At 42.9% G+C, this 13,979-nt stretch overlaps 1 protein-coding gene across 1 annotated transcript; it reads left to right on the top strand.

Annotated features, from left to right (window-relative positions):
• The first annotated feature begins 1,906 nt into the window (after nucleotides 1-1,906).
• LOC108936184 (A disintegrin and metalloproteinase with thrombospondin motifs 8-like) lies at nucleotides 1,907-13,171 on the top strand. Its single transcript, XM_018755354.2, has 9 exons — nucleotides 1,907-2,658; nucleotides 5,114-5,353; nucleotides 6,078-6,210; nucleotides 6,315-6,482; nucleotides 7,849-8,141; nucleotides 9,054-9,240; nucleotides 9,812-9,984; nucleotides 10,417-10,592; nucleotides 10,723-13,171. The coding sequence occupies exons 1-9, from the start codon at nucleotides 1,933-1,935 to the stop codon at nucleotides 11,453-11,455; spliced, it is 2,829 nt and encodes a 942-aa protein (XP_018610870.1). The 5' UTR covers nucleotides 1,907-1,932; the 3' UTR covers nucleotides 11,456-13,171.
• Nucleotides 13,172-13,979: the final 808 nt, after the last annotated feature.

Raw genomic sequence — 13,979 nt, 5'->3', positions numbered from 1 at the left:
ACAAATTAATTACTATAAAAAAGATTTAATTAGTCCCCACTAATTTAAAGAAATTTACAATGCTTTGACATATTCCTCTTCTACAGCTGCAATTTTATATCTGCATCCTTAATAGCGATCCTTATTATTGTTCAAACATCAAAATATGATACAACACTGACACCTAAAGGAAAAGATTGTATTATGCAGGTACGGGCTTGTATATCAGGACGGAAAAGTACAGATCATTCTTTTCTTTTCGTTAAGAATGTTTGCTGCTGAGCATCTTTAAATGTATAGAGACCTAAAATGTATTCTGTCTATTTATCTATCTATTTATCTATCTATCTATTTATCTATCTATCTGACTGTCTATCTGCCGAGTGTGCGGAAGAACACTATTCTGGCTTATTTATTATTTATATTAGTATATACTCTATATTATAGTAAATTATGTTAATTTACAGCATAAACATGTAAATAGCGGGGATACTTTCTATCGCATTTATTGCCTCCATCAGCCGTGTGCACAAAACAGAAGTGCTCAGCTCGTGACTGTAACTCATTTCTGGTCTCATTCAAATTTCTCTTTGTCTTTCGCCCTGCCTTTGAGAGCGCTAAACAACGGATCTGCTCTTGTTCTGGCTACAGGGCGATTGCGCAAAGAACTGCACACTTCCCTCCCTTTTTGCCTCCAGTGGAACCAGTGCAGATCATATATTTAACACATCTTTGAAAATGCTTTGCGAGGGTTACAATCCGACTCGACGTAGAGTTTGCATGTCATGTTCCTCTCGTGCCCACGTGGTTTTCCTCCCATGGTCCAAAAACATGATTCAAAATGAGGCTGTGGACAAGTGGTTACTGGAAATGAATGGATATATGTCGACAGGCGGGTCAGAAGGTGCAATGTAGGAATACTCCAGAAGACTTGCACTTGCATCTCTAGTTTGTGTGCGCGGATAACAAGTGTATAATCAATCATAGTCACGCTTCTTTTCATATAGTGTTCTATTCTGCATAAACATAAATTTTGATACGTTTACGGAGTAAATCAGAAAAAATCAGAACACTGGAATAGCCAAGGAAAAACAAAACGTTATTCCCCCTCTCACTACGTATAGCTCGACATTGCTAGTTTAAGACCTTTTTAAGTTTTCTCAAAAGCGACCTTGGGGGAAGTACAAATTACCTGCATCAATTTTTGATACAACCACCAATAAGTTTTTACTCAAAAGATCAGAAAACTAAATAAAGTGGATCTTTACGAACATTACAAGCACTGCACGCCGGCTCGGACAAAGGCGTGAGATAAACGAAGATTAATAATGGCCATTATTATAATACCGAGCGGGATCGTGTGTAGAGCGAGAGAGCGCAGGGAGGCGCGCGCTGTTATAACGCGTGTGTGGAGAGGCGGACTGCGGCTCGGAGCGCCAGGCTTTTCTCATTGGATCACTTTGATCCAAAAGATTTTTTTTTTCCTTCTCTTGAAGCGCAAAGGGGAGGAGAGAGTGAAGTGGCGAAGAATATCAAAAATAAACCTCTAATGTTTAAGCCAGAACGTATAAATACGAGCGCATCAAGACCTCCTCACTGGTGCCGTGAAGGGGCCAGAGCAGCTTTTCAGTAACACTGTACTGTACTCGTTTCAAAGTAGCGCTTGAAATTCACATAACCAACCAAGATTCGTTTCTTTTTTTTTTTAATCGGACGTGTTAGAGAATTTAATTATATATCTATTGCAGTTAGAAAAAAAATATTTTTGTAGTTTTTGTACTTTTTGCCTGCAACTGAATACAAATATAGCCTAAATTTTCTGGCATTAATATCGATACTGTTTTTTTTTTTTTTAATCATTCAAAGAAGACATTATTAAGAAGAATTCGTTTAAAATAAAAAGTGTACGTATAACCATTCTGTTTCACAGGCAATTCGTTCTGATTTTGTAAAATGTCTTCAACGATACGAATAACTTTATTTACTCTTTCATTAACTCACATTGCCCTCTGTGAGCTGTTCCAATCGGAGGTAGTGGTACCTGTCATAATAAAGGATAAGAGGTGCGAAGAACGGATCACTTTCAGACTCTCCGCTTTCGGTAGACAATTCACCTTAAATCTGACTCCGGATGACAGCTTTTTAGCTCCGCTCGTTAAGATTCATCGCATTAAATCAAGGTGCCGTTCCGAGGTGCCACTATCTTGCGAATCTCCAGGAGAACGGGCAGCTTCTGACATCCTCAGATATATTAACGCAACCGAGGAGACGGGATCCTCTCTGAGGGGCTGCTTCTACTCGGGCACGGTGGACTCGAACCACAACTCCATGGTGGCTGTCAGCCTGTGCCACGGCATCCACGGCTCCTTCATCGCAAAGGGAGACGAGTACCTGATCGAGCCCCAGCGCTCCGGCACTTGGAGATCAGAGGTGCCCGGCTTCACGCAGCCTCATGTGGTGAGGAGACGCCTGGTCAGCACGGAAGAGCAGGGTGACACCCAGTCTGACCGAGCGGACGATGGACCGCCCGGGAGCCACAGTGGGACGAGATGGTCAGCAGGGGAGACGCGGCCACCCAGGATGACGCGAAAAAGGCGCTTTGTATCTACAGAGAGGTACATCGAGACTCTGGTGGTAGCGGATGCATCTATGGCGCGTTTCTACGGAGACGACATAAAGGTAGGGTTTTCCGCAGCCTGACTGAGAGCTGTGCTCTCGTGTCCCCTCTACGTCCATTGCTGATGTAATTTCTAAGGGGAGAGAGTACATAAATTCCAGCGCACGCTGCTTTAAATAAACACGCCGAGTGCTGTCACCCGGACACTGTCCAGAACTTGCACTGACTTCGCTCAAGCTGTGTTTGCGTCTAAAACCGCGTAAGTTTAGAAGGAACTCGAACACAAATTAATGAATACATCTTTGATTGCAGGATTAACAAATAAATATTTAACTGATGCCTTTGTCCAAGCCTGGTGAAGTACGGCTGTACAGTGATGCGCTAAAATAGCGCTGGATTCTTACTGTCTCCATTTAGGATAAATACCGTGATAAACTAAAGGGTGCTACAGCAGCAGGAGCGGGATTCGAACCTTCACGACAGCTGTCGTGAGCGCTATCCGCTACCCCCAGGTGCATGAAATGCCGAATGATGTAGAAGAGACATGAGAGGCAGTCCCGACTCTTTTCCGCACTTTAATGCAGCATGCATGGCCGTTAATTGGACATCTCCTGTGCCAGATGGCTTTGCCAGCCGTAATTTAAGAACATGCACGTCAGAAAATTCTCAAGAAGTTTTGGCATATTTTGATTTGCACATATTTTTAAGAGCATTGGTTTTCTTCCCAGAACCGTTAAATCTGCACACGCGACTATTCTTTTACGATAGCCCATGCGCTGTGTGCTATGAGCAATCCTTTCCATGAACTAATATTTAATTTCTGCGTACAATGATCTTTGCCAAATATTTGCTGAATGATTGCTCGTGGCAAAACTCCAGGAAAGACACTGCCCACAAAAAAAAAAAAAAACGTGGTAGCCGGAATAGACCTTACAGAATAGGTATCTTATGCTATTGTGTTCATCATTGCCTTCAAAGTCTCCGGTTCTTCTTTGACTTTCTAAAGGGTTCACAACAGACACTGTGCTTCAGTCACCTGATGAATACAATCCATTGTGCTAGAGACAAGGCTGAGCCCTTTATTTCAGTGCTGAAGGGAAACAGTCCAATTCATTTGAAGCAAGGTGCTCTACACCAGTGGCCCGAGACATTTTTCAGCAGTCACATTACCAGTTTTAGGAAGCCATTGCCTAGCTCTCAAGATTGACAAATTAGGTCTTTCCACAGACAGTATTTGAAAGGCTGTGACACAGGCTACTACAAGTCAGGGTTTAAATCACTGTAGATTATACAGTGCTTTTAAAGAAAGTGAGAACTAACCTCAAGGGCCACCTTGCACAGTTCAGCTGATGCTGGCAAGGAAAGAAAAACCAATTACACTGTAGACATGCTTCCTTGAGTATACTGATATGGTGTCTGGAACCCACAACCTTGTGTCACCCATTAAACCATTTATGGGTACTTTACTCCTTGAGGATTGTGGTCTGTACCAAGCTGTTGCCCCAACCTAACACTGATGGCATATGGGTACAGATCCTGAAAAGTTTCCCATGCAAATAGTGACTTCAGGCTTTGATCCAAAATTTTTACAGCCCTTCAGCAGATGGTCACAAGCTGGCAGGGTTGTCGCCTGCCAAATAAAAATGAACCCACATGGCTTTGTTTTGACGGCAGGTTCAAGTGGATCAGTCAGCGTGTACAAGTCCAGCCAGAAGTGGCTTAGTCCAGCCACAGAGTACTCATTATCTCCACAGTGTAGAAATTAACACGTCATTAAAAGTCTGCCAGTTCAGGGTGGAAAGAATGTGGTCGTTTTTGCTTGGTGGCATCAGCCTTAATTGCTCTGGAAATGAATCTGTTTAAAAGTAAACTCTGTGGAGTGGTGGTTAGGGAACTGGACCTAGAGCAGACAATATTTAAATTCTTGGAAAATCACTGCTGTTGTACCCTTGAGAAAGCGTCGTAAATATCCATGTAGGATTTATACATATGTGTGCGTTTTTCAGTGCGTTTGGGCAGAAGGAGCTAACCAAACTGTAAACCACAGTCATATAATCTCTGTCTCCCCATGTGGATATGGAAACCACAGCTTCTGAAAGCAGTGCTCACTGCCCAGACTGGAAGAGTAACCCACATTACAGCTCAACAGATAATCGTGCAGTTGCGTGATTCTTATACTGTCAGACCAGTGTCAAGTTTACCATCAGTCAAAGCATTTAACATATTTTCCCATTAAAAGACACATTCTTCAAAATGTATTTTGATCTTTTGCATCTCTGGTATACAGTGCCACTTTTTCCATAATTAGAAGCGTTTCCCAATATGCACTGACACTATGAGTCTTTAGAGGTTGGGAAATAAAGAATAATGTCAAGTGTGATTAACGATTACGTTTTTTGGTCAGACATATAGCATGTGAAAATGCTGGAAAAGTTGACAGCTGTGTTCATGGGGACTCATGTCTGGGTACAACTGTAAGTCCATATGACCCAAGAGACATGTCACCCTTTCCTACAGCACTACCTCTTGACCCTGGTGGGCATGGCTGCCCAGCTCTATAAACACCCCAGCCTGAAGAATTCAGTCAATGTGGTGGTGGTGAAGATGCTAGTGGTGGAGGATGAGGAGGTGGGGCCTGGAGTCTCCAGCAATGGGGACCTGACTTTGCGCAACTTCTGCGCCTGGCAGCAACTGTTCAACCCACCCAGCCAGAGGCACCCAGAGCACTATGACACTGCCTTGCTCTTCACAAGGGAGGTGAGAGTGTCCCTGAAGCCTTTCACACATGACAGTAACACGATTCTTCAACCACACTTTACGGAACTGGCACCAGCAATGTGTTGAAATCCCAGTTTGATATCACTGAAAGTAATTCAAAAATATTCTGAATTTACTCAGCAAATATACAGATGCCAAAACAAGTGATACGTAAAATATGTAACATTAAAAATAATCGTGCTATTTCACTTATATTGTTTTTTTTTGTGATTAAATGCTATGGTCTTTGCACAAGGCTGCATTTGAATTCTAGAATGATGAAAATGATTTTAAGGTATTCTCACTCTGTAGCAGTGACATGATACCTACGCTGTAAGCATGAGAAGGCAATGCAGAGATATAGCTGCTCCTTGGTGTTTGAGCTTCAGAGCAACATACCTGTGGATCCCGTGCCAATTCCTTTCCTTCGTGTTCTACCTGAGGCCAGATGCTTTCTGAGTTTTTGTGGGAGTGCATGTGTTTCACTTTCTGTCTCACTCTGAAGAAACATTTGACATAAATTATGGGCATTTTGACAAGAAAGGTAACCTTGGAGTTCTCAAAGCTTTTTGTTTAGTACACACATCTGGCCTTATGTGGCTGAAGGCCTCCGTAAGCAGAAATGTCCTATTAGCCATTAGAGTCCTTTTTTTATGATGGAAAAGGAATAAACGTATTTAAATTGCAAGAACATAGTTTGAAACATTCCCATCCTTGATTGCAGGATATCTGTCGACACCAAAGCTGCAATCCTCTAGGTGTTGCCGACGTTGGGACTATGTGCGACTCCAAGAGGAGCTGCTCTGTCATCGAGGACAATGGCCTGCAAGCGGCCTTCACTGTGGCCCATGAGCTAGGTGCATGTGCATGAGAAATAAATTTCAGCCAGAAATCTCTACAAATGTGGCAGTGGTGTTTGGCGATTGAGATGTAATGGTTGTGGGATCATATGTCTGCACAGGCCACGTGCTTAGCATGCCGCATGATGATTCCAAGAACTGTCAGAAGAAGTTCAGTCATCTGGGACAACACCACATGATGGCTCCTGTGTTCGTGCACCTCAATAGGAACATGCCTTGGTCACCATGCAGTGCCTACCATATCACTGAGTTCTTCGACAGCGGACATGGTAGGAATACTCTGCATTGATCTAACCCAGTTTATTACCAGCCTTATGATCATTGCCTTCTTTACACTGCCTGTTTCAGATTCTCTGTATACATGACACTACATCAGTAAAATATCTGTATATGCATGACTGTCTATAGAAGGGGGCGTGGTGGGTTTGGCCGGGTCTTGCTCTCCAGTGGGTCTGGGGTTCGAGCCCTGCTTGGGGTGCCTTGCAACGGATTGGTGCCCTGTCCTGGGTGCGTCCCCTTCCCCTCCAGCCCTTTGCTGTGTTGCTGGGTTAGGCTCCAGCTTGCCGCAACCCCACTTGGGACAAACGGTTTCAGACAATGTGTGTGTGTGTGTGTGAGACTGTCTACAGAGGTATTGTGTTATATGCATGTTTTTTAAAATCATCAATCATGAATCTAAAACGCTAGCCATTAAAATTCTATAGACATCTATGTTTACATCTTGAAAGTCTCTTGTTAGTCTACTAGCAACTCATTATTATCTGCTAAAAGGAAACCCGCTGCAAAGTTTTGAGATCTCTAATGTAGTTTTTAGATGTGAATAAGCCCAGACTCTGGTGTGTTGCCCCACTGTTTCAGTACCATTCCTGTCTTAGCTTGTTTCTAAAAAAACGCACAAGTTAATTGCAAAAAAACCTTTTCTGCTGCTTGCCGTGAACTACACTGAATTGAGGACTCCAGCATATGTATTATGCTGGCTAACCTCACTACAGTAGCATGTGCAAAAAATAACTAAGTGCTCCCCAATGGATCAGTTGCGAGAACAAGGGTTTGCCCTTCTGTCAATGAAGAAATTTGTAGGGAGGACCAAAAAAAAATAGTTGTCTTACAAAATAGTGTTTGTGTGTAACCGGAGGAAGGATATCCGTCAGTGTTGCTGTCCTCTCTCCCCCCCCCGTACTCTGAGCTACTTGTTGACAGCCTTGGTTCCCACATTCCACATCTAACAGCAGTTCTCTGCTACTGCGGAGTCCGGGGCGGCCAGGCACACATTCACTCTTCCAACAGGAAACCGAGCAGGAAACCGACGTTGCTGTGACTTATTACCACGTCGTGGTTAGTTATAAATTGACTGGCAGGGTTCATTAATAAAACAGGACGCTTGTGAGATGTGAGCACGATATTTACACTGACAGGTGTGGGCAACAGCTGACCACTGGCCTTCTTCCCAACAAAAAATAACTCTTAGACACGGCTGTTATTTTTTCCCCTGCGCAGATGCATTCCTTTGAAGGTTTCCCAAGCCGTAGCTCTTGCGGGATACAGTAGATGTCCCTCCTCTGATGATGAATAGTCTTCACACATTGGTTTAAAGAAAACATTCTTGCCCCCCACTCCTTCTTCTTTTAATGCCAGGTGACTGCCTACTGGACAAGCCTGAGAAGACCCTCCCCTTGCCCACCAAGCTGCCAGGCCTGACATACAGCTTGGACCGCCAATGCCAACAGGCCTTTGGGGAGGCATTCCGACACTGTCCCAACGTGACCGATGTAGATGTGTGCGGTCAGCTGTGGTGCCAAGAGGAGGGCCAGCTGCATTGCACCACTAGGAATAGCAGCCTGCCTTGGGCAGATGGCACACCGTGCGGCTTTGACCGCACCTGCCTCCACAGCACCTGTATGGCGGCGCACAAGGTCTCCCAGCCCCAGGTGATTGTCTTGCCCTGTCCTGCTTGTTATTTTAACAATTAATGGCTTTAAAAATGGGCACTAGAAGCTGCCACTTATAACTGACACCTAAGATTAACTTTCATCATCAACTTTTTGTTGCAGTGTGTTCTCACTCTCATTTTGTCTGCATCTGCAAGCAAAAACTCTTAAACTGTACAGATGGTAAATGATCAGCTTCGTATGACCCGAGTTTGATGAGTTCTTACCCTTAAAAAGAGTGCCTCCAGTCTGTGCCCTTGTAAAGCCCCTTTGGCTTGCAGAGAACCTTAAAATAATCAAGATGCCCGAACATGCTCTAAATATACCTGTATGACAAGCAGCGTAGTTATACTTGGTGCCAGGCTTTAAAAAGGCTTTCCGCAGGGGTTTTAATTTGATACCTGTCTATCGTATAAAGTGAAATTTGAAGCTGGAGGGGTCATGCTGCACAGGGATCTGGTGGAAAGTGGTGGCGAGGGGGATTTCACATGCAGAGAGGCATGGGGCAGGAATGCGGTAGGTGAGGGATGTGTGATACACCAAGGAGCATACCTGCCCGAGTCCCACAGCGCCAAAAGAAACAGACACATTAACTGTGCCCAGATTTCTCAACACTGATTCACCTGCAGTGTCGTTTCATATAATGAACCATTGTTTTTGGGGAGACAATAGCTTAATTTATTTTAGAGGATTAACAGAGATTGGAAGATTTAATAACACTAAAGATTACTATATTATAATCAGATTTAATAAAACAACTTATACAAATTGACATGTCATTTTTTTTTAATTACTTGACAACAACACCTTCAAAAATGGGAAAAGGTTGCTGGACATGAATACTCACTGCTTATGTTGAGTCAGACTGGACTGTAATAGAGGAAGCCTCTCTCTGCACTAACTGGCCTACAGGCAGCCGTGGACGGTAGCTGGGGGGCGTGGGGCCACTGGGGGCCGTGTTCCAGAACCTGCGGCGGGGGAGTGGAGTTTTCCCACAGGGAGTGCACCAACCCAGAGCCCCAGCACGGTGGGCGGTACTGCGTGGGACAGAGAGTGAAGTACCAGTCGTGCAACACTCAGGCATGCTCAGGAAACAACGGTAATCCTTTTCCTCACCAAAGCACGTGTGCAAGAGGCATCTTCATATTAATCTTATGCGTATATGTCTGTTGTATCTGGGAACTGGAAATCCTATAAATGGTTCTTATGGAATGTTTTAATTTATACTTGCATTACACTGCATACAGTATATATCAAGAGGTTCATTCAGTAACGTGGGCCAACAAAATGTAAATTAAAAAATATGCATTACGTTGCGATAAATTTTCACTTCTGAAAAGTTATTTGAATAAAATTTCAATTAGGAATAAATACATTGTGCAGTTATGAATTAACGGCTGGATACTGGCAGTTAGTATTCAACCACAGAATTCCAACCAGTAAAATGTGAAATAAGGCAAGGAGTCATGCTTTTGCAGCCGTATCATCATTGTGAGGTTGAGAGGTTTTGCTTGTACATCTAAGAGATCGGCACACAATGGCGCTTTGGAAGAAGCCCAGAGTCTGTTGACACTTTTGGAACACTAAAGCAGTTAAGCTGAGGGGAGAGGGGTCTGCATCACCTCAGCCATGCACATTTCTTAACTTGCTCTGGGCCTTGTTGTTCTTAGGCAAGAGCTTCAGAGAGGAGCAATGCGAGATGTACAACAGCATCATTCAGCTGGATGCCCACGGGAAAGTCAAGCAGTGGATCCCAAAATACTCTGGTGTCTCTCCCCGAGACAGGTGTAAACTCTTCTGCAGAGCGAGGGGCAGCAGCGAGTTCAGAGTGTTTGAGTCCAAGGTCTGACACCTTTTCATATTGAGACAGATGTATTTGAACAAGGTGGCATTATTGCAGGGGGGTGGGGTGGTGCAGTGGGTTGGACCAGGTCCTACTCTCTGGTGGGTCTGGGGTTCAAGTCCCACCTGGGGTGCCTTGCGATGGACTAGCATCCTGCAACCCTGTATGGAACAAGCAGTTTCAGATGGTGGGTGTGTGTGTGTGTGTGTGTGTGTATCTATATATTATTGCAATTTACCGATAACAGCAACATAAAATAAAATTAGCCCTCTAATGATAATTTCCCCCCATCAAACATATTGATGTTGTCTCTCAGAACTATTTCACGCTTGTTTCCATCTAATGGTCTGAAACATTTCCTTGGCTCACTATGAAGTGCCATCAGAACCCTTTATGTAAACCTATAATGCTTCCGTTCCCTGTGTTGTGTAGGTCATCGATGGCACCACATGCGGCCCTGACACCACATCCATCTGTGTCCAGGGACAGTGTGTTAAAGCGGGCTGTGACCTGATGATTGGCTCTAACGAAAAGCTGGACAAATGCGGTGTGTGTGGAGGTGATGGGTCTAGTTGCAGGAAAGTCACTGGCTCCATGAGCAAGGCCATGTGAGTATATTTCCTGCATCACCAGTGATATGGACAAATCACACGATGAGAATAAATGAACATGATTAAATTCTGTCATTTCATTTGATGTACTGATCTTTATATATGACAACAATTTTTGCCCTCTTAGATATGGCTATAATGACATTGTAACCATCCCTGCGGGCGCCACAAATATTGATGTCAAACAGCGCAGCCATCGTGGGTTTGAGCATGACGGTAATTACCTGGCTATCATGGGAGAAGATGGAGAGTATATCCTGAACGGGAACTTCTCTGTGTCCACTGTGGAGCAGGACATCCCAGTCCAGGGGGCTGTACTGAGATACAGTGGGTCCTCCACATCACTGGAGCGCATCCAAAGCTTCCGGCAGCTTGGGGAGGCAATCACCATCCAGTTGCTGGCCACAGCTGGGGATGCATTACCTCCGAGGGTCAAGTACACATTCTACCTCCCCAAAGACATTTCCCTCAGCAGGGTTAGTGAAAAGAGAGCCTCTCCACATGCCATCCAGCCCTTTACCACCTCTGAGTGGACCTTGGGAGAGTGGTCCGAGTGCTCCAAGAGCTGTGGTTCTGGGTGGTCCCGGCGCGATGTGGAGTGCAGGGGGGAAGATGGTGCTCTCTCTTTCTTTTGTGATGAGGACCTTCGGCCCGCAGACATCCGGCCCTGCGGTGACCTTCCCTGCCCCATTTGGCAGATGGGGCCCTGGTCCTCCTGTTCACGGACCTGCGGGCGTAGCGAGCGCCAGCGCAGTGTATTCTGCATTGACTACACTGGGAAGACAGTACAGCCAGAGAGATGTGACCCAACCAAGAAGCCCGCACTGATTTCAACAGAGTGCGTCTACCAGGAGTGCTGAGATCTAAGTCCCCCAATGTTGCAAAGTAAGGAACAAATGGCCTTGATGGTGGCGGCACCAAACGCAGTAGTGAAACTGCAGACCACTCCAAGCCATTCCTCAAAAGAAGGAATGAAATTATAATGGACAAACTAGGGGAAAGAAGTGCACTAACTAGCCCAACATGGGCCTGAAAGCATTTACCTGTTTGAAAATTAAGTTAATTTTCTGTTGTTTATTTTAACTGGTGTTTTTCATAACCACTATTGAAGGTTCAGCCCATTTAAGATCTACCTCAAAGAATGTAAAATTTGTAACAGAATAACTTTAGGTAAAGATACTGTGCTTTTTTCATAAAGGAAGCTACTGAGAGTTTAGAAATACCTCTGTTGTCCCACCGAAAAACACTTACATTACAAGCCTAATATAGGAAAAACTTTAGAATTAAAAACTAGAAAAAATTAGACATATAAAACATTTCACTCTCTTATCTAACATGACATATAGTACTGTAACTCTACTTACACTTCAGTTTAAGTTTCACATCTCTTGTTGTTTTTAATGGGCTCTTATTGATGTAATATTATTCAATGTTGATTAAAATGTTATAGTTGGAAAGCAGAAAGTAAATTCAGATTTCTGACTATATCCAGCTTTATACAAACCAGTAAATATATCATTAACTCAAATTCAGTAGTCTACACACAAACGCGTGCGCGCGCACACACACACACACACACACACACACTATGTAACAAAATTACTTGTTGCCTCTAATGACCTACATTTTTGTAAATAAGCCATATATTAGCTTTTATAGTCTTTGCATAATTATAGTCTTGTCCTGATCCTTTCAAATTACATTATACAGCTGTATTTCTTTTATAATGAAATACAGTGTGTACTCTTTAAGCTACAGGTAATGTCACACAGTCCACTTGCTCAATGGGAGTATAGGGTTGGAATTAGCTTAAGTGCTAAATAACATACATGTCAGATTCCCAGTACAGTACATCAGATTCCTACAACATTACTGGAGCAGTACAGGACTGGTTGCCAGGGGCATAAGTCTCTAATAATAATAATAAGCACGGCATATTTGCAACTGGTATGTACTGAATGTGCAAAAAATTTAATTTGCATTTGTCTTGCACATACAATCTGTAAAAACTAAATATAGTTTAGCATTTACCTTGTTAGTTTATTTTCCAGTTAGGAAATTTATTCATCATTCCAACAAACTCTTCTGCCTATACCCCACCAAGAATATTTTTTAAAGCCCATATCCTAGCAGTTCTGAGTAGCTTTGAAAACTGAAGGTGTTCATAAACAGAAGCAATCCCAAACAAAAAAGTTATATTCACAATAAAGTTTATTTTGTGAAATTTTTAAAGATGTATATTTTGCTGCATGCTGAAACAACTCCGAAAGACTCCTCACTAAGGTATTTCAGCTGTACCCGAAATCAACGCTAATCTTACACTCTTATTCTCAATTTTGTTATTGTGTGGCAATGTAGCATTCCGGCAAATGTACAAATAGAAATGTAAAAAATAAAATGCATGATATCCCTTCAGTGAAGGCCTGTACTAAGTAATACTACAGCTTCCTTTTAAAGCTATTTATTTTTGTATTGTTTCTACATTTTGACATCTTCTAATACTGATGATTTTTATAGTTGCTGCTGTCTTCCAAATCAATAGCGGACAAATAAAATTAAAAACTTGTGAACAAGTACATGTGTTGCAACTCTTCATTGCTTCTTAAGTGGTTTAAGAAAAAACAACAAAAGAGGAGCCCTTTGTTTTATGGGCATTGAAATATTCAGAATATGAAGAAGGGGTGGTGACAGGGACACATGTCGGCTACAGAAAGAAGTTTTGTATATTCAGTCATTAAACACAGTGCACCCAAATGGCCTTAATGAAGGACTGTCTTTATACAGTTTTTGTGATCCTATTCTTAATCAGCTGGCTTTTTTAAATGTATTTTTACAATCCTTTCTGGTAATCCTGTTATTTACAGTGATCAATCTGATCTATGCATGTATCCCCATACCATTGTTATATATTTGTAGGTCCGTCATGTCCCATTTAATGACTTTAGAAGCATATATACGGAATTCATTTTGCTACATACAAGTATGCTGAAGGCTTTTCTGCCAAAATGCATGCCCATCTATCTTTCAGTAAGATGGAAGCGTGCTCTCCCATCATTGCACAAAATCCTTCATAAACGGTTTAAAATGTTGGGGCTCAATACATTAAATCCACATTGCATATTGATATGGCAATCTTTATAGATCAGGGTATAGTAACAAAGTAATAACTTAGTTGGAAAACTGGATTCGAATCAGAGATGGTAATAGAGTTGACCCCTCCTGGCCCATCACCATGTGATTCCTGAATAGGCTCTGGACCACCACTACCCTGATAACAACAAGCGGTTAATGAAAGGGAGTGAGTAAGCATGAATTTGGAAGGATCCTGTATATCACTGACACTTAGGGTTGCCAACTCCTGCAGAAGAAAATAAGGGATACTTC

Source organism: Scleropages formosus, chromosome 4, assembly GCF_900964775.1.
Source record: "Scleropages formosus chromosome 4, fSclFor1.1, whole genome shotgun sequence".
NCBI classification, from domain to species: Eukaryota; Metazoa; Chordata; class Actinopteri; order Osteoglossiformes; family Osteoglossidae; genus Scleropages; species Scleropages formosus.
This window is presented reverse-complemented; position numbering and strand designations above follow the sequence as displayed.